This window comes from Helicoverpa zea, chromosome 12, assembly GCF_022581195.2.
Source record: "Helicoverpa zea isolate HzStark_Cry1AcR chromosome 12, ilHelZeax1.1, whole genome shotgun sequence".
Lineage (NCBI taxonomy): Eukaryota > Metazoa > Arthropoda > Insecta > Lepidoptera > Noctuidae > Helicoverpa > Helicoverpa zea.
The window spans coordinates 6,294,536-6,319,071 of NC_061463.1; the positions used below are offsets into that span (position 1 = coordinate 6,294,536).

At 35.2% G+C, this 24,536-nt stretch overlaps 6 protein-coding genes and 1 non-coding gene across 8 annotated transcripts; 3 read left to right on the forward strand and 4 right to left on the reverse strand.

Annotated features, from left to right (window-relative positions):
• Window positions 1–591: 591 nt before the first annotated feature.
• LOC124635179 lies at window positions 592–2,371 on the forward strand. Its single transcript, XM_047170992.1, has 3 exons — window positions 592–1,221; window positions 1,718–2,011; window positions 2,096–2,371. The coding sequence occupies exons 1-3, from the start codon at window positions 725–727 to the stop codon at window positions 2,238–2,240; spliced, it is 936 nt and encodes a 311-aa protein (XP_047026948.1). The 5' UTR covers window positions 592–724; the 3' UTR covers window positions 2,241–2,371.
• Window positions 2,372–2,427: 56 nt separating this feature from the next.
• Window positions 2,428–6,557, reverse strand: LOC124635178 (ubiquinone biosynthesis protein COQ9, mitochondrial-like). Of its 2 annotated transcripts, XM_047170991.1 has the most exons (6): window positions 6,279–6,528; window positions 3,790–4,163; window positions 3,611–3,699; window positions 3,410–3,530; window positions 2,788–2,991; window positions 2,428–2,595 (listed from the first exon to the last, which is right to left on the reverse strand). In XM_047170991.1, exons 1-6 carry the CDS (start codon window positions 6,304–6,306, stop codon window positions 2,560–2,562), a joined length of 852 nt encoding a protein of 283 aa, XP_047026947.1. In that variant the 5' UTR covers window positions 6,307–6,528; the 3' UTR covers window positions 2,428–2,559. The 2 variants fall into 2 exon arrangements, with proteins under 2 accessions (XP_047026947.1, XP_047026946.1); XM_047170990.1 differs by lacking the exons at window positions 2,428–2,595; window positions 2,788–2,991; window positions 3,410–3,530; window positions 3,611–3,699; window positions 3,790–4,163 and adding an exon at window positions 4,272–6,139 and having other exon boundaries at window positions 6,279–6,557.
• Window positions 6,558–6,676: 119 nt separating this feature from the next.
• Window positions 6,677–11,326, forward strand: LOC124635177 (coiled-coil domain-containing protein 93). Its single transcript, XM_047170989.1, has 10 exons — window positions 6,677–7,118; window positions 7,198–7,406; window positions 7,516–7,783; window positions 8,010–8,171; window positions 8,254–8,301; window positions 8,377–8,675; window positions 9,006–9,125; window positions 9,781–10,010; window positions 10,294–10,414; window positions 10,813–11,326. Exons 1-10 carry the CDS (start codon window positions 7,035–7,037, stop codon window positions 11,045–11,047), a joined length of 1,776 nt encoding a protein of 591 aa, XP_047026945.1. The 5' UTR covers window positions 6,677–7,034; the 3' UTR covers window positions 11,048–11,326.
• LOC124635182 lies at window positions 11,319–12,739 on the reverse strand. Its single transcript, XM_047170995.1, has 2 exons — window positions 12,364–12,739; window positions 11,319–11,879 (listed from the first exon to the last, which is right to left on the reverse strand). Exons 1-2 carry the CDS (start codon window positions 12,469–12,471, stop codon window positions 11,556–11,558), a joined length of 432 nt encoding a protein of 143 aa, XP_047026951.1. The 5' UTR covers window positions 12,472–12,739; the 3' UTR covers window positions 11,319–11,555.
• A 291-nt stretch (window positions 12,740–13,030) lies between these two features.
• On the forward strand, window positions 13,031–19,670 carry LOC124635342 (sperm-associated antigen 6-like; the record flags this gene model as incomplete). The annotated part of the gene is made up of 14 exons (XM_047171221.1): window positions 13,031–13,106; window positions 13,664–13,768; window positions 14,384–14,541; window positions 14,639–14,685; window positions 14,794–14,878; window positions 14,958–15,092; window positions 15,167–15,280; window positions 15,508–15,681; window positions 15,992–16,144; window positions 16,434–16,586; window positions 16,777–16,935; window positions 18,950–19,095; window positions 19,206–19,266; window positions 19,555–19,670. Coding segments are annotated over 14 exons (1,638 nt in total), but the record flags the coding sequence as incomplete, so codon positions are not given.
• On the reverse strand, window positions 17,041–18,766 carry LOC124635180 (DNA-directed RNA polymerase III subunit RPC7-like). Its single transcript, XM_047170993.1, has 2 exons — window positions 18,714–18,766; window positions 17,041–17,943 (listed from the first exon to the last, which is right to left on the reverse strand). The coding sequence occupies exon 2, from the start codon at window positions 17,867–17,869 to the stop codon at window positions 17,210–17,212; it is 660 nt and encodes a 219-aa protein (XP_047026949.1). The 5' UTR covers window positions 17,870–17,943; window positions 18,714–18,766; the 3' UTR covers window positions 17,041–17,209.
• A 4,604-nt stretch (window positions 19,671–24,274) lies between the features above and the next one.
• LOC124635456 lies at window positions 24,275–24,340 on the reverse strand. Its single transcript, XR_006985016.1, has one exon. It is a non-coding gene; the product is annotated as a small nucleolar RNA SNORD31 (small nucleolar RNA).
• Between the last annotated feature and the right edge of the window lie 196 nt (window positions 24,341–24,536).

A 24,536-nucleotide genomic window follows, 5' to 3' on the forward strand; every position in this document is an offset into this window, starting at 1 on the left:
AAATTATTGTAGTCAACAACCATGAAGTATGATATGATGACGCAAATATAGAAATCTCCTTCCTGCCCTGCCCTCATCATCATCATCATCAGCCTATCGCAGTCCACTGCTGGACATAGGCCTCTCCAAGTGCACGCCACTGAGATCGATTGCCCTGCCCTAAGTTATTTGGGGTCGACGCGGGCGCAACATATTTTTTCTTCTTATTGTTGATACAAAAAATACAAAAAACCTTAACAACTCTTTTATTCGTCGCGTTTGTCTGTTGACGATAAAGTAAAAAACGACTTCACAGAAATTCATGTGGCTTTCTATACCTACCAATAAAATGAAAATGTTTTTTTGTTTGTACGCCTCTAGAGTTACTGAACCGATTTGAAAACATTCCTTCAAGCTATTATAAGAAAGTATTGGGTCACTAGTGGAAGTTCCCTTTACTAATCCTTTCGACACAAAGCATAATTTGAGATACCAAGAGGCAAGAATGAAAAATGATCCTTAAAAACATTGCAAGAAAAGGAGAAGGTGAGAAGGTACTCCTATTTTATGGTGCGCATTTCATTGCATGCTTGATAATGTCATTGACAATTTTGACATTAAATTTGAGAACAATTGTCAATGTCATGTTTGCTCGAACTCGAAGACTATTTTTGTACCAATAAATTATTACATTAATAATACAGTTAAAAAAACCTTTTGGAGGAAGTAAATCTTTACATTTACAATGAATAAAAACTATGAGAGATGCACTCATTGCAATCGTCGCAAATGGCTTGCTACAGGTTGTCTACGCAAGTGGTTAAAACCACTGGAATGTAAACATTTGCAGCGAACTGTTGATAACAAAAGAGATTTTAACAACACAGATATTGTTAACGGCGTATTTCTACCAGAACGCAAGCCTTCCGTTAACACAAACAAATTCGTGAAATTTTGGAAAAATAAGTTGTTTATTACTGGCAATGTGAGGACTTTGCAGAGGTATTTTGGGAATAAAAATAATGGTGGAGAACATTTATGCAGCCTTAACAAATGTAGTGGTGATGCATCAACATCGTCCGAGAAAAGAGTAATAGTTGCTTCTGGATATGAAACAAAAAAGGATTTTCAGTTGAACAAACAAGCAATTAAATGCCAACACTCAGATGGTCATTCAGTACTTCGAGGACACCACCAACATGCCTCACTTGAAACTTGTGCAATTTATTGTCAGTTGTCAAAGTAAGTACCACAAGTAATTCTGTCTAATTTGTTATAAAATAACTGACCTTTTCTTTGTTATAGTTGGTTATTGACTGTGAATATCAATGAGTAATGAGACTGAAAGGCTAACAGATTTTTGTATCTAAACCCCTATCTAATACTCTAACATAGCTATGTCATAAATTGTAATTAAGTATCAAACTCTAGACCTGCAGATTAATCTACCATTTTTCAAAACCAAATATTTTACTCAAAATAATCCATTTGCTCCAGTTCTCCATACTGCATACATGTACTGTTTATTTTTTAACACAACATTAGGTAAAATATCAACTAGCGAGTCAAGCTGTTTGTAAAATCAATCACTAAACTTGTGTGCTTGATCAGGCATAAATGTACTTACCAACAAAAGACCTCAAAATGGTATGATTACGGCATTGCCAGCTACTGAAATTTTTGTGTAGCCAATTGTAATTGGGACTTTATTAAGGTTATTTGATGTTGCTTCTTTCAGGCATGGCTGGTATTGGGGTGGCATTACGTCAAGTGAAGCCGAAGAATTGCTAGCTGGACAGCATGACAATGTATTTTTAGTCAGAGACTCATGTGACTCCCGTCATATACTATGTGTGTCTTTTCGTTGTGTGGGCCGCACACTTCATGCACGTTTGCGACATGCCAATGGGCTCTTTTCACTGAACAATGAGACATTTGTACCAGCAAACAGAATATCAGAGCATTGTGCAGCTGTGGATGTCAAGTCAAACCTTTTTGAAATGCCAGTGAAATTAGCAAGGCCACTCAATAGGTACAAAATATTGCCTTTCATTTTTACACAGTTGTATATTTTCTAAAAATTTCATATTTTTTAACACACTTTTATTTTTTTCAGATTTGCAAAACTGGACTCTTTACAAATGATTTGCAGATTTGTTATAAGACAAACTGTGTCAGCACATGTATGGAGCAAGTTGCCACTGCCACCCAACTTAATATCTTATGTCTCAATTGGCAGTGATTACATAGTACCATCATAGCTAACACTTATGTGCCTTCAGTACTCATAGCATTATGTTTATTGTAAGCATATTTACATACATACAACATTTTATAAGAGACTGCCACATTATAACTATATGATGAATATAAAAATGTAAATTTTATACTGGAGTCAATATTTTATTAGAAAATTATGAAGATAAAATAAAAAATAATAATATCAAATTAGCCATTAAACTATTTATTACAAGCAACTAAATATGAATAATACTTGAAATGTCTGTTAATTCAAAATATTTTCTCAGTGTGGAAATGTTTAATATAACCATCACTTATTTCCCTAATATAATCTTCATATTACTTCAATGTATTAATTCCGAGCATATTCTTGGCCTGAAATATAAAAACGCCCGGTTAGCAGAATAGTCAGATTATTTAATTTAATTAAAAAGTATGATATTCAAAGTACTCCAAGATATAATAACAATTAATAAAAGTATTTACACAAATAATATGTCTTACCAATCCTTTACTAAGTTCAAGACTGATAAAGGGTATAAATTTATCAGTCGGGCGGCCACTTACCGTTGTAAATGCGGCAGTCAACGTTTGTGGGGCTGCAGCCACCGGGTTTAAATTCAATGCTGACTGAATTAATTGGGCGTCGCGAATACGTGATGCAATAAAATTTCTAGTGGCAGTACTGTCTTGGCTGCTATCGGTTAGATAAAACAATTCTGCCGCTTTGTATATTCCTGCAACACCAACTCGGCGGACATACCAATTGAACTGAAAAATAATGATTAAGGCTTTATGAGCACATTACATTAAACGCACGGCACCGAATGGCTAATTTCGAAGGGGAGTTATCTGACGTGAACTGTAGATAGCTAAGATCCAGTGATTATTTACAGGATTTCAGGATCGTAAACTGGTTCACACCGTTCACACCGTTCACACACACAGGCAGGTATTACATATCTACTCATTTTTTTAACCGACATAAAAAGGACGTTCTCAGTTTGACCTATATATGTTTTGTGCGACATTTTCTCATGTTTGCCTGAACCGATTTTGATGCAGTTTTCAGCATAGTATTTGCCAGACATAGAAGAAGGTTTTAGGTATATTATTAAAGTCGGTTTTTTAAAACAATAATTTACAAGCTCAAAAACATATACATACACAGATACTTTATGGTACTTACATCAACACTTCTATCGCCGGAATGGTAACATATGTCATCTACAAGTGATAATAAGGTGGCTAAGCAATTAGGAACGTTGTTGGGCATTGTTTGAACGGCCATCGCTTTAGCCCATGTGGTCCTACAAAAAAAAAAAAATATTCTTACTTTCTAAAATATATTAATTTCTCTCTTATAGTTGAAATAATGAGGATTACTTACTTGTATGGATCAATCATTAGCAATCTTTTGAATATGGCGTTCTCAATGAATTTGGCTGGTACTTTGTCTTTGGAATTCGTTTTGGGCCACTGCATAACAGAAAAAATTTTGCTATAAGTAATAATTTTCACATAAAAATTTCAAAAATTAGGTAAGTAATGTTAATGTTTATAACTTACAGTTTTCATTTCGTCCACCAATTTTGTATTGCATTTCACATTAAAGTAATGTACCAAATCACCACCCCCATTAGGAAATATTCCGTGAGTTATAGTAGGGTAGCCGGCTGCTTTGGCACCGGCACTCAGTGACTCTACAGTCCATCCAGTCTTAGGTACAAATTGTAGAGCATTCTCCAAAATGCAATTCTTTATATTTTCCTCATACTGACGATCTTCATTTTCTTGCTGATTTGGAGGTGTATAAGTAGACGGAATAGATAACTTTACATCCTTTTCTGGATTTACTTGAGTTTGCTGAGAGCTCAATGCACGTGATCTAATGACACTAATAGAGGCAAATGGCCTAATAGTTCTATGGCCATTCTTCAAGGCTGTTAACAAAATAAATTAGGTACTCAAAAATAAGAACAAGACTTGTATCTACACATTTTGGGATTTCTAAATATATGAAAATGGGGTATAAAAATAAACAAATTGAATAAAAGCCTAAAATAATGATTTATTTATAAAAAAGAGATTAGTGGAGTAGTACTTTCATATTAGTCACAATTCATTTTTAATGCTTGCACTTTACTTATATTTATACACTCAGAAAGACGTGCAATGAGGCCTTCAATCAGATGAAAAGCATTCAAAGCAGAATATATGATTTCCTTCATGTTTTCCTTAGGTATATTATCTAACACATTTCCTCCTACATTAAGTGAAATATTAAGCTTTTCTTCTGGTATGCTTTTCCCTTCTTCAATATCTTTAAGTTTAACTTCATAATGAGCTTTTGACATGTTCAATCCTACACGGAGTTGTTCCAAATAATTAGACTCTATAAATGAAAAACATTCTCGAATACCAGTCAAGTTAGATGTATCTTTTATGGTTAAATATCTCAGGAAATTTAATGACGTTATAATTTGATCAGCTAGCTCAACCAGGTCTGACTCAGCACCATGTGGAAGGAAGCATATTTTCTTAATCATATTTGAAAGTAAAGGACCAGTGAAGCAGTCATCCAATCTGGGATCCTGAAATGCTTCATTTATAGAGCTTTTGTACAATGTTATTGCATAACCAATCATGCCTGAATGATTAGATATCTCAAGCAAATACTTCACAAGTGCACACCTTCCCTTATAATCAAATTTATTTACATGGCGTCCAATCAATGCTACTGCATGTTTACGTAAAGGTTCAAAACTGGAGTATATTGCTACATTTGTTAATCCCTTACACATATCAAAATGCACTGACGATGATAGAAACTCTTGTGAAAGTTGGTTTGGAAAGCGGTTTAAGATTACTTCACTTAGAGCTAATGCTTTGGCTATAACACTGTATTCAGCAAAATTTAACAAGTGGACTACAGAAAGCATTGCAGTATGCAAAATATATTCTAAACTGTAAACTTGTGGTAATGCAGTTTCAGGTACTTCAAAATGACCTGATAAAACAGCATAAAACAATCCTGATAGAGTAGTCATATTGATCTTTTCTCTGTGTTCATATGGTGATTTTTCCTGATCAACATCATCTTTTGTATTTTTCTTTTTGTTGTTTTCTCTGTGGCAAATCTCTAAGTAAACTAAGAATTTTAGAACATTCTTCTCCATAGCACAAATGTCTTGGACAATGTGTGAGCAGATTAATCTTGCCTCACTATTTGCATTTTTTTCAGGATCCAAATCGATGTAAATTAATGGCTTTCCAAGAAGGCTTATTAAAAATGCTGTAATTATTTCTTTTGTGTTGATTTTAGAATCTGCTGCTGATATTTCTTCAATAAAATACCTATAAAATGATGGCAACAGAGAGTATACTCTTATGATTCTTCTGATGTTAGGGTCAGAATCCATTAATAATCTTTCCTTGCCTTCCAAGTTATGGTCAGGTACAGGAATATTTTCAATGTAAGAACTAATAGAGTTCAAACACCATTCCAAAGATCTGCCTCTCTTTAAAGATAACTTCTTCAAAAGATCTTGAAGAGGTGGCAGAATGAGACCAAACTGTGCATCATTTTTAGCAAGTTCAATCTGCTCAATAAATTCTAATAAAGCTTCTTCAGGAGCAGATTTATCAATTACAATTGTTAGCAACTGTTCACAGGCACCATATAATGATGGCTTTATAGTAATGGTATCATCTTGAATTTTACCAAGGATAATAGGTATTAAATCCCAGCAATTATCCTTAAAGCTGTCTGCTAATCTCTCTTCATTTGGAACATTAAGTGCTTCCTTATACTTCTCGTTATCCAATAAAGTAGAAATTAAATCAACCACATCTATGCTTTGATTCATGTTGAGACTTTATAAAATCTTTACGAAATGTACTTTATTTCCAACAAATTCTGAAATCCAAGTGCTTCGAATGTATTAATTATACTTTTGCGAGGTTACCAACTCTTCCATTTATTTGTCCCTATGTCTGACGAAATGTGGTGAGAAAAAATATACCTTATTTAAATAGCAAAACTACGCGATACTTACAACGAAAAATCTTCTGTAATGTGCTCATTCTGTATCAAAATGTTTGAATGGTTGTTGTAATAAATATTTTAATAGAAGAGGCTCCCTCTGGATAGTTACTTCTTCGTTTGGTGTGATTTTTGTTTTAGAAAACACCAAAGATCAAACGTCGAACGAACAGTCAGATTTGTCGATTTTGGCTTGAGCAGATATTTAGAAAATGATCATTGTGCGCAGACAGCACAGGTCGCAGACTCATATGACATTGACAATTGCACGACATGACATGACATTATAATGTACTCTGTGCACTATGTGATGGATGTAATGGAAGGTACGTCCCTAAAGATCCTAGTTCCCAGGTCACAAAATAAAAAAAAGTAAACTTTATTGTCAACTGTCATTCTTTCATTTTATTGTTACGTCAAAATTTTGTTTGACAAAACCATGTAGAAATATTTTTTGCTAAATTGCAAAGTTGTAGCATCAGTGGAGCATAAATTGATTTGATAACAATTTTATATTAAATTAATAATCTAATTTTGAAATCTTGGTTATGAGTCTAATGTTGCTTAAATTTAACAATTCTTAAAGTCCTAGAATGTAACTTAGTTTGATTTAAAATTGGTTCGATTTTTCTAGTTTTATAGAAAATTACTTAGGATGGATCTGAACGGATTACTGTATTACTTATTATAACCGGTTTATCCAACGTTATAAGATTATCTGTCTTATATTTCGATATAAACATCCAAAACTTACACTTCATCTGTAATTATGGCTGCAAAACAGAAAAATATATTTACACGGAGTAAGCCTCTGATGAACATATACAGTGGCGTAGACCATGAAGGCAAAGAGGTAATATTTTATAGAAAAATGAATCTGTTATTGTATTTTACCACATTTAATTTTATTTGGTCTAAAACAAACACTCTAGGTGGAGGTGCGTGAGGATGCAGAGCAGCTAGTGAAATGGCATGAAATATCAGATGCGTTGGTCGCAGCTGGCTACTACCGTGCTCAGCTGCAGGGGCTGTCCGAGTTTGATAAGATTGTGGGCGGGCTCACATGGTGCATAGAGCTGTGTGACATAGATGTTGATGTCAGCCTCCTGTTCGAAGAGAATCTCACCATTGGCAAGAAAATGTAAATATCCTCATCATGTAGAAAGAACTTTAGTTGCCTATATATTTCTGATCTTCAGAAACACTATGTAATGATATTTAACACTATATTATTGCTATTTTCATTACAGAGCATTGACGGAAAAAATTGTGAAAGTATTGCCATCAATGAAATGTCCCTATACATTAGAGCCACATCAAATACAAGGGTTAGACTTTATTAACATTTACCCATTGGTATTGTGGCTGATTAAATACTCAAGCGAGTTTAGGGAAGCGAAAGAGGATGAGCTACGAAAGTTTGCTGTCATGCAATATGATAAGAGCCATATATTCGAATCTGATAGACCTGTCTTTATGCAGAGAGAAAAACTATTACGAAATCTAACTGTTGTACAGGTATGTCATACATAAAAAATCTACAGTTTTTTTTACACTGCAGTCAATGTTAATTCTGTTTTAATAATATGAAATGACTAATCTAGCATTACAGTTTTACTGATAAAAATATTGTTTTCATTGTGGCAGCTGAAAGGCAAAATTTTGAGATAAAGTATTTACAATGTTGAATGATAGATAATACTGTGAGGAATTAAAATTTTTAACTATTATTTTTTCTTTTCAGAATTTGTATAAACCATGCAGAGTTCGCAAGAGGAAAGGTGGTTTGCCTGCAAATGAGTTGGAGCAAGTGAATGCCACTCTCTCAGAGTACGACCAGCGCATGTTAATGCATGTGTCTGCTAACAAAGCTGACGTTAAGAATGATGATGGACTAGATTTCTTGGTGAGCTTTTGTTGAAGATTTTTTAAAGGATTTACTGAATGTATGACAATGTGAATTTATGATTCGATTTTCCTTGTTTTAGTATGATTATGAGAAGACTTTGGCAGACCCTACTGAAATAACTACAGAAGTAAGTAAAATGGATAACTGTTGAATTTAATTGGGAAGACAAATATTAACACAACAACTTATATTAATTTTACAGGCTAATAGATATGAGAAGGGTGAACCAAAGGGTACTGATGCTGATACCAAAATACATTATGCAGTATTACATTCAGAGCTTACTGGCGAGGTTTCTAAAGAACTGGAAGAGCGAGAAAAGCAGAAGTATTCTGAAGATGTAGAAAGACTTACTCAGAATATAGATGTACTGCAGAAAGAGATAGAGCAGTTCAAAGAAACTCATCAGGGAAAGATGGAAAATGCTAAACTGCAGTATACAGATGTTCGAGGAAAACTACAGAAGATTACTAAGAAATTGATGAAATGTGATGGTTTCAGGTAAGAGATATTTAAATTTTCATTTACTGAATATTCAATTCTTCAGTACCATTCTATATGTTGTACAGGTGTATATTTAATATGTTAAAATATGGCCCCTATGGGTCACAGCTTAAAGAAGGTATATTGCTGAAAAAAATAACTTGACTACACACACCACATTTTATGCTCATTGGATGTTTTATTATGTGGTTAATGTGGTTTGAACATTGTGTCATTTTAACGGAGTCGTTTATATCTGTACATACCAACAATGTATTTGTCTAAAAATAACATACATGATCATATGATTATAATACCTACATGTGGCTCAATTATGGTTTGTTTCAGTGATAAAGATGTAAAGCAGTTTTACAAGTCATTAAAGGAGTTAGCCCGGGAAAGGAATGAATTGTTGCAAATAATTGAACATAGGAATAAAGAACACACTAAACTTGAGGACAAGTTGAGGTAACATTCTAATTGGATTCTTACTTGAAATGTAGCATGATTCATAGCCGCCTGATCTTTAATAATCTGAAACTTAATTTACCATACTATATTTTCTCAGGGGTAATATTAAGTACCTATCTATGTATCAGTAATTTTACTCTCAACCCAAAGGGTAAAACGGGTTCTATTTTTTTCGCTCCTTTGTCCGTCCGTCCGTCCGTCTGTCACCAGGCTGTATCTCATGAACCGTGATAGTTAGAAAGTTGAAATTTTCACAGATGATGTATTTCTGTTGCCGCTATAACAACAAATACTGAAAACTAGAATAAAATAAATATTTATTATAGCCCATACAACAAACGTGATTTTTTTGCTCATTTTTGCTTGATATCCATAAATATATACAGAATATTAGTTTGGATGGTACGGAACCCTACGTGCGCGAGTCCGACTCGCACTTGGCCGGTTTTTTAAGTAAAACGTTGATCGTTTTGTAACAAATGTATAATCTGTTTGAACATCTGAATCTCACACCCGAATACAGGTTTGACTTTTTTACGTCGCTATTAAACTGGTTACATATTTGTTTCTTATGTTTTAATTAGGTACCTTGATTTCGTAACGTATTCAGAGTGTAATTATGTTTAATGATTATATTTAATTTCATTCACAGAGCCGCAAAAGATCCGGATACCAAAATCGAAGAGAAGCCATTGTCGCCAGCCGAGTTGAAGGAGTTTAATGAAAGAGAGGAGAAATTGAAAGCTTTTATTACTAGTATGAGATTAGAATTAGCCAAGTTGAACCGCGAAGTCCTACGATATTCTAACGCCATTGATGAAGTACCCGGTACTGCAGAGTTGCTGCAATACGAAAAGAGGTTCATTGAACTTTACAATCAAGGTAAGTAATTGAAGAATTCTTTAGTTTGTAAAAAAAAGTTTTATTTAAAAATAAATCAATTGTAACTTAATTACGCACGTGATCAGTACCTATAATTGCAATATGGTGTACTTACTTATGAACAACTGTTTCCCGCTTTTTTCGTGCAGTCTTAAACTATTTAGCCATAGTTCAATGCCGTACTTAAATTCATTGTTGATGTTTTATAATCTGCTAGATCTACAAACGGATAACTATACATACATATAATACATTTTTAATAAGACCTTATTTTGTTATACAGTGGCATCTAAGCACAAGGAAACGAAACAGTATTACATATTCTACAACACTCTACTAGAAGTTAAACTATATACGTCAAAAGAGCTGAGTCTGCTTAATTCGATTCTGGACAACTATGAAGAGTGAGTATTACAATTTTTGATTTAGTATGAGATGAACTTCAAAACCAGTTACTCCGTAAATTTCGCGCCAAACTGAATATCGGCTCAAAATCGGGAGAGCTATGAGCTATGGGCCACATACGCGTACTTATGCTCAGAAGTTAGTTACAGGCCGTCATTAAGAGTTAGCTAGAATTGACAGACTAACGGCCAGTTTCTTCATCAAAAGTAAAAGTTAAAGTAATGTCTAAAGTAAAAGTAACGGTCAAATTCGTTTTTTCAAGGCTAAAGTGACAGCAAAATTAATAGAAAAATTGAATTTGACCGTTACTTTTACTTTAGACATTACTTTGACTTTTACTTTGGCTTTGACTTTTGATGAAGAAACTGGCGTCAATAAATAATTGTTTTTATTCCAGGGCCATGTCCTCAGTCAGGAAGAGGGAAGAATTTATGACGCAATTCGAATCTATAGTTGAGTGGGTCAACCACACTGTCAAAAAGGTCGAGGAGAAATTCAAAAGTGAAAAGGAACAGAAAAATGATCTCTACAATGAATATTCCAGGTTGATCGATGTCCAAAGACAATATGCTGCCGCATTGAAGAAATTAGGAGAACAGAGGCAAAGAATAGGGACAGAGAGGCATAGTTGACCAAATAATTATATCTGTTAATATAGTTATACTAAGGCATTTGTCTCGCTATTTTACTATATATCACATGCATAGTTTATCTAGTCTCGCAAGTTATTAGTAGATTAATTTTCTACTTTTATATTCAATTCATTCCAGTTCCCCTGAACAAGAACCCTCATGTGTAGAATTTAAGACTGAATATAGGTTTTATATTGTTCAAAATGTATTTCTATTGCACTGTATTTGTAAAGGATGATGCAAATTTATTTAAAAATAAATAACATTAATATACATTCATTCATGTATTTTATTTTATACACTGATATTAAACATACATTTATTACTTAACCAATAGATACGCACTAACTGTGTACTCAGTAACTTTAATTATTCTCTATAATTTAGTAAAGGACGGATTTTATACTTTTGAGATTCAATTTAGATTTAACAGGCATACAATAAAGGTCCATTCACATCTTCAGTGCACGTTCATTGAATAGTAATGCTATTCAACATTCATGTTCGATCAGAGCGTGACCACACTGCTGTGAGGCTTGGGAGCACTTTTGTGGGAGGGACCTCGAACTTGACCTTGACTGTGATGGCTGTGGCCGTGACCTTGATTGTGACTGTGACCTTGTGAACCAGTGTTAGTTTTCTTGTACATAGTAAAGGAGATCAGTTCTCGATTGGCATTTGTCATTGCCATGGCGTGTGAGACGACATCATATCCAAATAACGCGTGCAGACGGTTCACCACGACCAAAGTGAGTCCCTTCTGAGTTATACGGACAGTTCGTTCTGGTTCAGATGCTGCTGCAACCTGCATGCCGAAAGACGTGTTCAGCTCCTGTAAATGATATCAGATGTTCAGATAAATTCATAAGGAAAATACATAGACCGTAAACCGTATTAATTTATCCGGTGTTGAGATTAGTAGATTAGGTATTCAAACGAGGAAAAATCTGAGTCATGAAATGCACATACGTAGGTAAGTCATGTAACTACTATGCAATTTTATATTGTTTTGCTCGCTTAAGCTACCTAGACTAACTAGATACTACTAACTAGATTTCCTGATAACTTGTGTTTTATTCATAAGGTTATGGGTAATTTTTGGGTAACTGGGTTGAGGAGGTCAGATAAGCAGTCGCTTCTTGTAAAGCACTGGTACTCAGCTGAATCCGGTTAGACTGGAAGCCGACCCCAACATAGTTTGGGAAAAAGGCTCGGAGGATGATGATGGGTAATTTTTGATGTCGGCTTCATTTGGTAAATAAGGTAGTAAGTGGACTAATCAGTGGTTCAAAGATTTGTTTCTAAATGTTCATTACCCTGACTAATGAAGCCCGCTCCTCACTCTTGAGTCCATACACTGTTGCACCTTCATCCTTCGACAGATGAGGCGCGCTAAGACTGCCCATAACCATTACGTACGGCATCTTATTGTTTACAAAACACCTCACAATATTCTATGATATTACCAATCGTTATAAGTAAATTAAGTGGGTAAACATAAAAGAATCACCGACAGATTACGTATTTCATTTTAACAGGACACTATCCAGAACAAACAGAATTTACAATATCGCGTGAACTTAAGTGAAGCAGGTAACCACGCGGCCCAATAGCCTGTTGTAACCACGACCGCCTGTGCACACATGTGTGAGTTGACTGGAGCTCCGCCAGATAAGCACTACCTGCCTGCATGTGTGGCTTACAATGGTATTTCTATGTATGTAGGCTGTTGTACGGATTGCTAATGACGCGGTGTTCGAGACGTGACGTCGAGCTAAATGACCTTCACGGGTGCTTGCTCTGCGTGAACGCAAGTCGCCCCGCAGGCCGCCCGGCCGCGCTTGACCGTTGACTGTCGCGACCACACGATCAAGACGAGTTATTGTGCTTGTCGTGTTGTGTCTTAAGATGATAGATTATCCGAATAATATTAGAATACCTTTTATAAAACATTACCCTCCTTCTTTGGCAGTCGGGTAATAACTTAAATTATCCAAATATTATTACACTGTATGGACACCCTTGTATTTTTTGTGTCTGGTGATATTATGCATTGTAGGTAGGTACCAAATGTCTAAATCGTAAAACAAATGTAAATCTAGTTGTCATGACGATAGTGACATAATTTCACGATCAAAAGTTTGTGTATTATAGTATTCCACAGTTATTTACAAAATATTTAACCATGAGTCATTCTATGAGCAGTCCGAGGAACATCCAATTAGGTAGGATGTAGTGGGGCTTAATAGTATTATTAAGGTTTACGAATAACGCCAGATACAGGTACCAATGTATAAACTGGTTCTGAGATGAGATTATATGCAAACAATTGGTGCTTGCTTGAAAGAGAGGTGCTCAGCAACAGTGGACTAGATTAATTTTCAGTTTAATTAAACCTTACAGCAGCTACCTACCCAGTACCAGCTTTGAGTGTGATAGGGTACGAAAGTAGACCTTAGCCGGTAGCTAAGACGGTATTCCCTTAGCATACCTTAGCGTACCTATTGATAACACACAGGATACGTTATAGTAGCTACTTAAGTACAGACTAACATACCTACGTAATTTTTTATTCTAATGTTTTATTTACTAACTAAAGTGTTATTACTGTCGTAGTGTTCGAGACGTACCAGAAAGCTCGACTGGTGTTTGTTCAAACTATGGCCGAACTGGCAACAAGAGCTACTAATGTTAAATGCTTGGAAAGCGCGGGGGTACTTGGTAAATATGATATGATGTAATGTATTATTCATAACTTGTATGTTTCTAGCCACCTACATTATAAACCTAACATAGGTACCCAATGTGTAACAGGTGGTCATGTAAGTACCTATGTGCAACTGTTGAGACCAGTTAGGACCTAGATTATAAGTGGGTATTAACCCAATTCACATAATCGTCACGAGGACATAGCAAGCGGGCAAAAAGCTAGACTTATAAATCTATTATATAGGCAGTATTACTTATTGGTCTAATCGTAGATAGTGTTACTGTACTGTGAGTTTTGCCACTACATTAGTGTTATTAGATTACCGGTACCAAAACTTAACATTGTCAGGAGAAAACTGGATGCGGATTAAGTCAGTCTCCCCTTCTTATTTAGAAAACAAGTGATTCAAACGTAACAGTTAAAAATGTTAGGGTAGGAACAACAAGTGCAACAACTTATGCGATTTTACTGCAACTAAACAACACAGGATAAATAACAACTAGGATAAAAGACTACCTAAGGCTGGGCAGATTATCATTCACGATCACAAATGTATCAGAGCTAGAGGACGGTGTCTATGTATGGAAGTATGGAAGATTAAGGTATTTATTTCGTGTTTTTTACAGATCTATTGAGACCTTTGCTGTCTGACGCATGCAGCACCGTCCGCCAGTGTGCGGTGGTAGCGGCTGCTAGACTCGCCGAACACGACGAAGGGGTAGCCAGACAACTGCTCAACGGGGGAATGGTTACAATCACACTTGAGAATCTCAACAAATATAATGTGAGTTTGTACAAACAATGAAATAATAGGTAATAAGAGAGGCATAATTCGACTGCTAATCGGACCATATTGAAATATAATTATCTGATTTCTACAGGTGTATTATAAAAGGTCTGCACTTTATCTAATGAGAGCAGTAGCTAAGTAAGTAAAGGTTAAATTATTTTTGAGTTTATCTACCTATTAATAACAAAGTTGAGTAAAAATAAGTGGCTTCATAATTGGATATTTAATTCGATTAATTAATTACAGGCACAATGAGGAACTTGCTTCTGCTATTGTGCGACTCGGGGCTTTAGAGCATATTGTTTCATGTCTTGAAGACTTTGATACGCAGGTGAATATAATCACCTTAGCTACTTCTTTATTCGCCTAGCTTATTTGTAAATGCTTTATTATATTTTCTGTACGTTTAGGTGAAAGAAAATGCCGCATGGGCTTTGGGATACATAGGTAAGCACAGCGAGCAATTAGCTGGACTGGTGGTTGATGCAGGCACTCTACCTTTGCTGGTGTTAGCTTTTCAGGAACCAGAAATGAGTCTAAAACAAGTGAGTACAAATAGTTCATTCAGCTGGCAGGTAGTGAAACAGGACTGTGTTCAACTAAGTGTTCTGTATTTTAGATTTCTGCTGGTGCTCTGGTAGACTTGGCCCAACATAAGCCTGAAGCGGTAGTGGATGCTGGCGCTATATGTCATTTAGTCCATGGACTGGAGAACCAAGATCCTAAGTTGAAGGTTATTTATTTGACTACCTTCTTGTAGGTAGGTCGCACTCTTGCAGGCTAAAGATTATTGGTAAGTAGGTGTTAATTAGATTTATAAAAGGAATATTTATGGTGAATGTTGTGCCAATCAATATTCTTTTTGGCTTTTTATTTAGTGGTAATTTTAGGTAGGTACTTAGGTACCATATTATTTGAAAGCATGAAGCCCTCTGTACTACTAGCGTTGTTATCGTTTAGCGTAGCACACTTTGCGCACTGGGTGCCGTGGCGGGAGCTCGAACGGAGCTCGCAGAGGCCGTGGTGGCTGGTGGAGCCCTGCCACCAGCACTGCTGCATGCGGGACACGACGCCGCGCCCGTACGTCGAGCCGCTGCCTGTCTCCTCAGAGATATCGTCAAGCATTCCGTTGACGTAAGAATCCTTTTCATCCTTGTAAAATCTTGTTGCCGCAAATAAAGTTTTAAGGTCTGTCCGTCCGTCACCAGGCTGTATTTGTACCTGTGTGCAGGCAGTCTTATCAACCGTTGAAATTGTCACAGATGATGGACGTATTTGTACCACTAGTAAAAAATACCTACTGAAAACTAAAATAAAATAAATATTTTAGAGCGCTCCCATACAACACCATTTACAGATAATAGTACGGAACCCTGCATGCGGTCGCGGTTGCGGCCGCTACAACATTATTGTGTTAGATTCTCCTTATTTCTCATATTTCTAGTTGGCGCAATTAGTAGTGAACACGGGAGGATGTGGTCCTCTGGTGGAACTGTTATCAGAGCCGGCGGGTGGCGCCCGCGTGCCGGCGTGCATGGCGCTGGGCTTCATTGCCGGCCAGTCCGACCAGTTGGCTATGGCGGTTATTGAATCTAAGGTAAAGCTGAACAACTGCCTACATCTGTAAAATACAGATTTATGTTGACTAGCTTCCACCAGTTTCATCTGCATCTTGAGGGCCCATGTGTTATTCTGTATGAGACTAAACTCTCTGTATAAAATATTGATGTGTTCTAGATTTATCAAAACAGTTAATGTGTGAATGTGCAACGAGTATCTACAAATAATACATACAACCTTATTTACATCATTTGTGTGAAGCTTGTATTCATTTGTCTATTTTGTACTTTTACTAGCCCCTAACTAATGTGTGAAGGCATTTTTAGGCCATCCCTGCACTGGTTGAAATACTTCAGAACACTGAAGCAGAAGATGCTGAGATTTGTGCAGCAGCCTGGACACTGGGTCATATTGCCAAGCACTCTCCTCAGCACAGCTTGGCTATAGCAGTTGCTAATGCTCTGCCAAGATTGCTACAGGTATTTCGAAAAAACAAAAAAACATGTGTTTGCCCCTGGCTGGAGGCATTAAATTCTAGGCACCTGCAAGGAACTTGACGGTTTGAGCAGTCAACAGCCTCCCAGGTTGAACTGCGAAATGCCATAAAAAAAATTGAATATGTATATGTAATTTTTCTGAATAAAATCTACATCTGAAAATATTCTGCAGCTCTACACCAGCCCCAAGTCTTCAGGAGAGGTTCGTGCAAGAACATCTTGTGCTCTGAAACAGTCCCTTCAGTGCTGCTTGCATCGACCCGCTTTGGAGCCATTGCTGCACTCAGCTCCCGCTGGCATACTCAAATATGTTTTAGCACAGTATGCCAAGGTCAGTGGCCTTCATTAAAAACAATTATTTTTATCATTCTATTCTCTCATTAAGGGTAAGAAGAATCTGATTGTAATGTTTGTAGTCATCAATTAAAGTCTCAAGTTTTAGTTATATTTGTAATATCACAGATTTAGCTTACAGGTAGAAATGTAAGTTAACTGTTTTATTTCATAACACTTACACTTGACCAGACTCAAATCATAGGAGTATATTGCTATACTGGTACTCATACATCCTGTGTTGACTCTTCTACAATTTCAATGAACATTGTTCAGTATACAGGTCCATCATCAAGATTGTCATCTTCTTCATCATAATCTTCACCATTGTCAAAGTAGTTGTTTGCATAATCTGTGCCGTCATCTATCTCAAATTCTTCTTCATGTTCATCTTCAATCTCCTCATCATCATTTACTTCTTGTGGTTTCACAGGGTCCTCATTTTCATTTGTTTCCACGGTTTCGTCGCCTTCTTGAATTTCTTTTTTCTCTAATGTCTGCAATCTTTTAGCTATGGCTTCTGGGTCGTCAAGCTTCCGCTTGCGACCTGCAACTCGTACTCTTGTTGCTTGCGGCCTCAATTCTACCGGCATGTTCGCCCATACGCAATCCAATACTTTGCCTTTTTTCGCATCGAGAGCAAGCATCTTATACTTGTCCGAATATCGCTCTATGCCATCTGTTTGTGTTTTTTGCTTGACATACGCTGGTGAGTCGTGTAGATACTCAATGAACTGATCCTTAACAATAAGCATGTAATCAGTAGCGGCATCGCATGCTAGTGGAAGTGGCTTCGCTTCTAGTTTCGGAAATAGCGGCGGTGGTGCTAAAGTTTGTGGCGTATTGTCTCCCCTTGCTATGCCAAGAGCCTGTAGTTGGTCGTGGGTTAGTGATAGACCACTGCCCCCGCGGCCTCTTCCTCTTCCCGCCATAACAAGTTAATTCAGAAAACAATGAAAACAATATATTTTGATTTGAACAACAACATCTGGAACTGCAGGGTTAGGGACACGAAAAAAGTATCGATGCTTTGTGGTATCGAGTACATTCCAGTTCGATACCGATACTTTTGTACTCGATACTTTGCATTCGATACTTTTACTCAATAAGTACTTTTTCCCAGGTATCGTATCGAATGAAGAATTTAATTTAACAGCGCTTTCTAGCTACTTATCGGCACAGGTTTCGCCACTTTCAGTAGATCCCTTAAAACAATGGGAAGATATGAAAGTAGTATTCCCAAAATTATATAAATTGGCACGAGAATATATATCAATCCCTGCGACGTCAGTACCTTCAGAACAATTATTTTCTAAAGCAGGAAGTACCATCACAAAAATTCGAAACCGCTTATCTCCAAAAAGGCTCAACAAACTTCTATTTTTAAGTGACTGTACGGAGGAGGAATGGGATCTTTAATCTACTACGCGGGTGAAACTGTGGGACACTGCTAGTTTTTAGTATACCTCAAATAACTTAATATTGTTTCCTTTTGCTACATTTTCGATTTGTTTCATTCATTCCATTTTTCTATTATTCTATTAAAGTGTACCAATACCATTTGTTTTTTATGTCCTGCTGAACTGAAGTAAAACTGACAGTATTTACTGACTGATATTGACCAAGCAAATTTTGATCTAAAAAAGTACTCGATACCTTGAAGTATCGATACTTTTGTTTCGATACTTTAATGAGTACGATACTTTGTTATCGATTCTACTCATGAGTACGATATCGATACTTTTGCTTCGATACCGTGTCCCTATGCAGGGTTAGCAATCTGACATAATGTAAACGTCAAAGTCAGTCAATTTAAAAAGGGATTCCAACCATGTGCTTTTGACATTGTTCCTTGAATAGTGATGTGATATAGAATTTAGTAACCGAAAATATTGTTACATGATGAACCTCTCATTTACGAAGGGCATAGGATCCTGAACTAACATTCACACTAAAATAATTAATCATTATTGTTACGATGATGTACGGTTTACATTGCGTATGTGTTTTAGATTTTACCTAACGATGCAAGAGCTCGAAGGTTATTCGTAACCACAGGGGCATTGAAACGAGTACAAGAAATTGATTCAGTTCCAGGATCATCTCTAAAAGAATATATTAATATCATAAATAGTTGCTTCCCTGAAGAGATAGTGAGGTAATTGGCCTTTTATTTTACTCTTCTCTATAAAAAATAGCTTTGGCCATTTATTTTTTATTAAAAATATCTAGGTTCCCAATTGATTATACTTTTTTTTTAAATTTTAGATATTATACTCCGGGTTATTCGGACTCATTACTGGATAGAGTGGAAGCTTATACTCCCCAGGTAATAAAAGCACAAATGCTTAGGTACTTAATACATTAATTATAAGTTACCGTGCAGGACTTTATAAAATTATAGCTTCTGCCAGCGGTTCCACCCACATCCCGTGGGTACCTCTGCATGAACCCAAATAAAAAGTAGCCAATAACCTTCGTCGATAAATGGGCTATCTAACACTGACATATTTTTTCAATTCGAACCAGTAGTTCCTGAGAGAACCGCATTCAAACAAACAAACTCTTCAGCTTTATAATATTAGTTTAGATTAATACAACTTTATCACAATTTCAGATACCAGAACTCTTTACAGATCGAGTACCTAGCGACTGTCAGAGTGAATTAACTATAGAAAATGCAAACTAATAAAATTTTGGATGATTTATTCAATAAATAATTGATTCATAATATTTTCATATTTTGCTTAATGTCCACACCAGTTTTTGTACTTGGATGGTTCTACCACCTATATTAGTTTTCTCCATCGCCATGGATTGACTTCTAATCCTGTAACTATAAAAGAACTTATGTTATTTTGAACGTATCAAATGACTGGACTCATTACTAATGAAGTCGGAACATTACATCAACTTACTTGTAATCATCACCAGACAAAATATTTAACACGTTGATTCCATGAGTATCCACTTCAAAGAAACTTTCCTGTTTGCTGTTTAATAAGTTCAAACTGTTAAACTTCTCTTGAAGACTTGCCAGCTCATCCATTGGCAAACCCTGTAATTAGTAGGATAATCATTATGATAGAGCTAGATAATGAGATCCATTTAATTTCCCAATAAATTATAATTTAGAATCGTTACTCGAAGCCAGCAAATGAAAATGCCTATATGATGCAACAAAATAAGACTAAAAATCGTATTAAAAAAATATATAAGTAGAATTCTATGGGCCCTCTAGATCTTCAACACACTGTGCAATACAATTTTCCATCCCAAAAATCGTTCCGCAATTCAAATTACCTCTACAGTGCAAAATTGATTGTGTAGACTGTAGACCCTACTCAATCAATTTTGTACAGGTACTCAATATTGCTTTATTTACATGATTGTCTAGGGAGTGCCTTATAGGCAACATTTTAAGGCCTTGCACCATGCACGCACTAAAATGAATCATATTTCGTGTGAAATTAAATAAGTTTACAGAAAAATATAGTATGCATTAGGTTCAGGTAGATGTCACATTAACTCATAAGATTTCGATAAGATGCAGTCTATCCGTAGATCGTACCTGTAATTTACAGGATGTGAAGCTGGTAGTCTCCATCTCAGTAACTAAAATGTACATTTCCAAAAAATAACTTGCTTGAAACTGTACCCATTGATCCGGGTATCTACAATTTATACGAAAAGTTATCAGTCTCTTACTATCAGGTTTTCCTGGGGATGTGGTTTAGTTAACGATAAACATTGGTGGCAATTGATTTTCACACACTCGCCTAGTAAGCAAGCTTGGAGTTTTCGTTTCATGTAATGATAGGTGCGGCATGGTGACGGACGGACATCGGTCTTGTACACAAAACTGCTACGATGCGTCGTCGCATCGTAAAAATCTGTATAGCAACTTGCGAATTGAGTCACATCGCTCAAATTCTATGTTCATATTTGTTGAAAATATTCTTTGTATTCTATTATGATACCACAGAACTGTATGCAAAAACGCTTGTAGGATCTTTCAGGAGATAAAACTTACTGGTAAAATTAGGACTTGCTTGCATTTAGCGGACAAGATATTGAATTCAAAACAAGTTGAGAAATTTTCGATAACATGTTTATTAATCTATCCCCTTTAGCTTTAATTACAGTTCTTAAACGGTTTTTCATGGACCGTATTAACTTAATGATGAATTCTTGTGCTATAGTGTTCCACTCTTGATGTGTGTGAGCTGGACTTCTTGCTCACATGCCTTTAAGTTCAACCCAAATATGTTCGATAGGATTGAGATTAGAGTTGTTCCCCATGTGAATCCATGTTGACTACTGCAAATCTGTAGAAAAAATACACTATTGTCAGGCTGGTGTGCTTGCGGCCATTGCATAATTTAGTTTTTCAATAAATATCAGATAAAAAGTATCTTCAAAGACTTCTAGATATATGCTTGTCTTAAAAAAATCATCATTGTAGTTACTAAATGGGGCTTGTACAGTTCTTCTATTTTTAGTCACTTGTGACCATGAGTTTAAGTATTTATTTAGTATTTTTAAATTACCTTATTCTTTGAAGATTTGTTTTTTGTCTTTTCGCGAGTTCTGAAATCTGTAAAGATAGAAGTCACATATTAAAAAAAGTATTTAGTGATACAATTTTAATTATACCAAGGACAAATTCAGATGTTACCATACCATATTTTTCCCCACGATTTTGTGAGACAGGGATAACTAAGATATTCATCATTTTAAATGGAATAAAGCAAACTATATAATATGAAGCCAACTTACCTTTAAAAGTTAACAGGTTCATGCGAGTTCATATGGTAAATTCGCTACTGCAATGTTGTATCTGAAAGAAACATTAACTAAATGAATTAACAGTTCCTCTTAGCAACTACCATTGAAGTAAAGTAATTATGTTTTAAATTCAGATGTTACCATACCATATTTTTCCCCACGATTTTGTGAGACAGGGATAACTAAGATATTCATCATTTAATATTCATTTTGTATTAACTATGAGAAAAGAGTAATATTATTTTCACTTACCAGTGGGAGTTTCACCTGCATTTTCAAAAGCTGCTATGGTGGCCACATTGCACATCTGAAATAAACAGTGACATGTAGAAAACATTTTTTTATTTTCCATTGTATTGGGAAACTAATAGTATTTCAGTTGTTACCATACCATTATTTATCCCCACGGCTTTGTGAGACAGGGATAACTAAGATATTCATCATTTTGTATTATTTTAACAAATTTCCCATTCTGAATTGGAATGTTTTAATTTAAACATTGATATTTTTATGTTAAACTCACCTTTATGTTAGCTCTACATCTTCAAAACTTGTTTTTCTTCTATTGAAATTTGGCACCTAAAAGAAAATGACAAAACATTTAGTAAGAGGCTGACACACACTATTACAATTTGATACAATATTTTGTATGATCAGTTAATATATTTTTCATCAAAAGTATAAGATATATGCTTGTTACCATCATTTCAAAAGTTAGGTATTCAATAAGTTTTGTTTTTGTACTAACCTTAGGAAAGATTTGCTCCTTAATTAGCCATTCTAGAGTTGATTCCAGATTGATGATTAATCCTGAAACAATTAAGAAAATTCTCAAATTGGTTCTACAGCATGATGTAAATATTTCAATAAAAGTTTTTGTAATGTCAGTAGATCGATCAACACATTGGTTCAGACTGGGGCGATATAAATCATCATATAATACTTTCTACTAATATTAGAAACATGAAAATTTTTAAGAATAAGGTATACTGGTGACTTTTTCATGAGCTGCTTAATAGAATTAGATGAAACTTGGCAGTACCTAAGATGGTTCATAATATCATGACTACTTCTTTATCAATTTAAGTAAACTAGACTCTGTTGAAGACGCTGGCGGGAACTACTAGTTGAGAATTAATCAAAATATTGCTAGTTAAAAATCTGTAGCTTACCATAGAATGTGAGTTTTCTTCTGTCCATGTTGTCTTTTTGGTTAGATTCCTGAAACAATAAGAAGTCTATTAGCCAAATTGCCTTTCGAGAGCACTATAGTTCGGCCATTCAGAGAATGCGTTCCTGACACATCGCGATTGAACTGACGACGTAACTTTGCAATGGCGTTGCAGTTACGATAAAAATATTTTTGCTGGTTGTTTACCGTTTTAACAATTGAGGAGCATTAAAACAACATTATTATATCAATAATCAATGAATGTTATAATTTTGTGCCAAACTGAGTGTCAAATAACTTGGTAAACAATATTTTTCTAAATCTATACTGCGCTATTACAAGGTTATGTCAGCGGTTTATATTTTGTAGTGCTGTGCTAAAAATAACAGGCAAGTATCGTAATCTGTTCTTATACAGTTATAATATAAAATAATACGTTTTGATTTTCTTTTTAAGAATTGGAAAATAATGGACTATAAGACTTAATTATAACTTTTATGAAATATAAAAATAAAACTATGACCAAACCGCATTTTTATACTTAGATTAAAAATGGTAACCCCAAATGGCGTTATGGGCCGCCATTTTGTGACGCTAAAACATTCGTCCGTTGTCGTTTCGTGCGCATAGACCACGTTTTTCAAGTGTTTTCGATCTGTTTTTATTTGATTACCCGGCTTTTGTTAGACCGAGATATCAGGATTGATTCTGTTATTGATAATAATATAATTATACATGTAGGCGAAGATGATGATGAAGACACCACCTCCTCAAGCAAATCGGAGTCTGATTAATATTCTGTTCGCACATTCAATTCAATGTACTTGTAACAAAGAATAAATAAAACAATTTTATTATATGAATATTACCTTTTTTTGGTTTCCACTTAAATAACTAAAATATAAAACAAATGATTCCGCCAATTTAAAACGAAAATAATCTTAAAATAATGCGGCGGTTCATTTTGAAGGAACGGTAACGAACTCAGTGTTATGTTGTGCCCATCACTAGTCGTGACTAACTGATAGGTGTCAGGAACGCATTCTCTGAACGGCCGAAGTATAATTGTTTAATCATAATATTTAATCAGTAAATCAATCAACACATTTGTTCAGACTGGGGCGATATAAAATCATCATTTAAACATTGCCAGGAAGGAATTAAAACAAGTTTCGGAATAGATAAATGAGGCAACAAGCTACACATAATTATGGACAATTGATTTACCACTTACCATATTATATTAAATAGGTTGGCTGCACTTCAAGTAATTCATTTTGTGTTTCTTGCACAAATATTTTTCATAGCCTGTAACAAAATGAAGTCAAAATTTAGTACATATTTGGACAGAAACATCAATATAAAAATTGATTTAGTTTTTAATTCAGTAACTATCAATCATCAGAAGTCAGATAGGGGCGATACTACAGTCATCATTGTTATGGGAATTAGCTATTAGCATAATTTGGATTTAGCTAATTAATAAAATATTCACTTATGGTTAGATCAATATTTCTCAAAACTTACCAAACATCATATTTTATGCAGTTTTGTATATGGTGCCATTTTGCCTGTATGTATACTTTTCAAATCTGTAACAAGAAAAAAATCTATTAATATAATAAAATAAGCTTGATTTG

Bases quoted from the DNA above. Each gene is read 5' to 3' on its own strand.
- LOC124635179 (XM_047170992.1), top strand. From the start codon at position 725: ATGAATAAAAACTATGAGAGATGCACTCATTGCAATCGTCGCAAATGG. The intron at 1,222-1,717 runs GTAAGTACCACA...TGCTTCTTTCAG, and splicing joins ATTTATTGTCAGTTGTCAAA to GCATGGCTGGTATTGGGGTG. The intron at 2,012-2,095 runs GTACAAAATATT...TATTTTTTTCAG, and splicing joins TTAGCAAGGCCACTCAATAG to ATTTGCAAAACTGGACTCTT.
- LOC124635180 (XM_047170993.1), bottom strand. From the start codon at position 17,869: ATGGCGGGAAGAGGAAGAGGCCGCGGGGGCAGTGGTCTATCACTAACC.
- LOC124635177 (XM_047170989.1), top strand. From the start codon at position 7,035: ATGGCTGCAAAACAGAAAAATATATTTACACGGAGTAAGCCTCTGATG. The intron at 7,784-8,009 runs GTATGTCATACA...TTTTCTTTTCAG, and splicing joins GAAATCTAACTGTTGTACAG to AATTTGTATAAACCATGCAG. The intron at 10,415-10,812 runs GTGAGTATTACA...TTTTTATTCCAG, and splicing joins ATTCTGGACAACTATGAAGA to GGCCATGTCCTCAGTCAGGA.
- LOC124635178 (XM_047170990.1), bottom strand. From the start codon at position 6,089: ATGAATCAAAGCATAGATGTGGTTGATTTAATTTCTACTTTATTGGAT.
- LOC124635182 (XM_047170995.1), bottom strand. From the start codon at position 12,471: ATGCCGTACGTAATGGTTATGGGCAGTCTTAGCGCGCCTCATCTGTCG. The intron at 11,880-12,363 runs GTAATGAACATT...TATCATTTACAG, and splicing joins AGCGGGCTTCATTAGTCAGG to GAGCTGAACACGTCTTTCGG.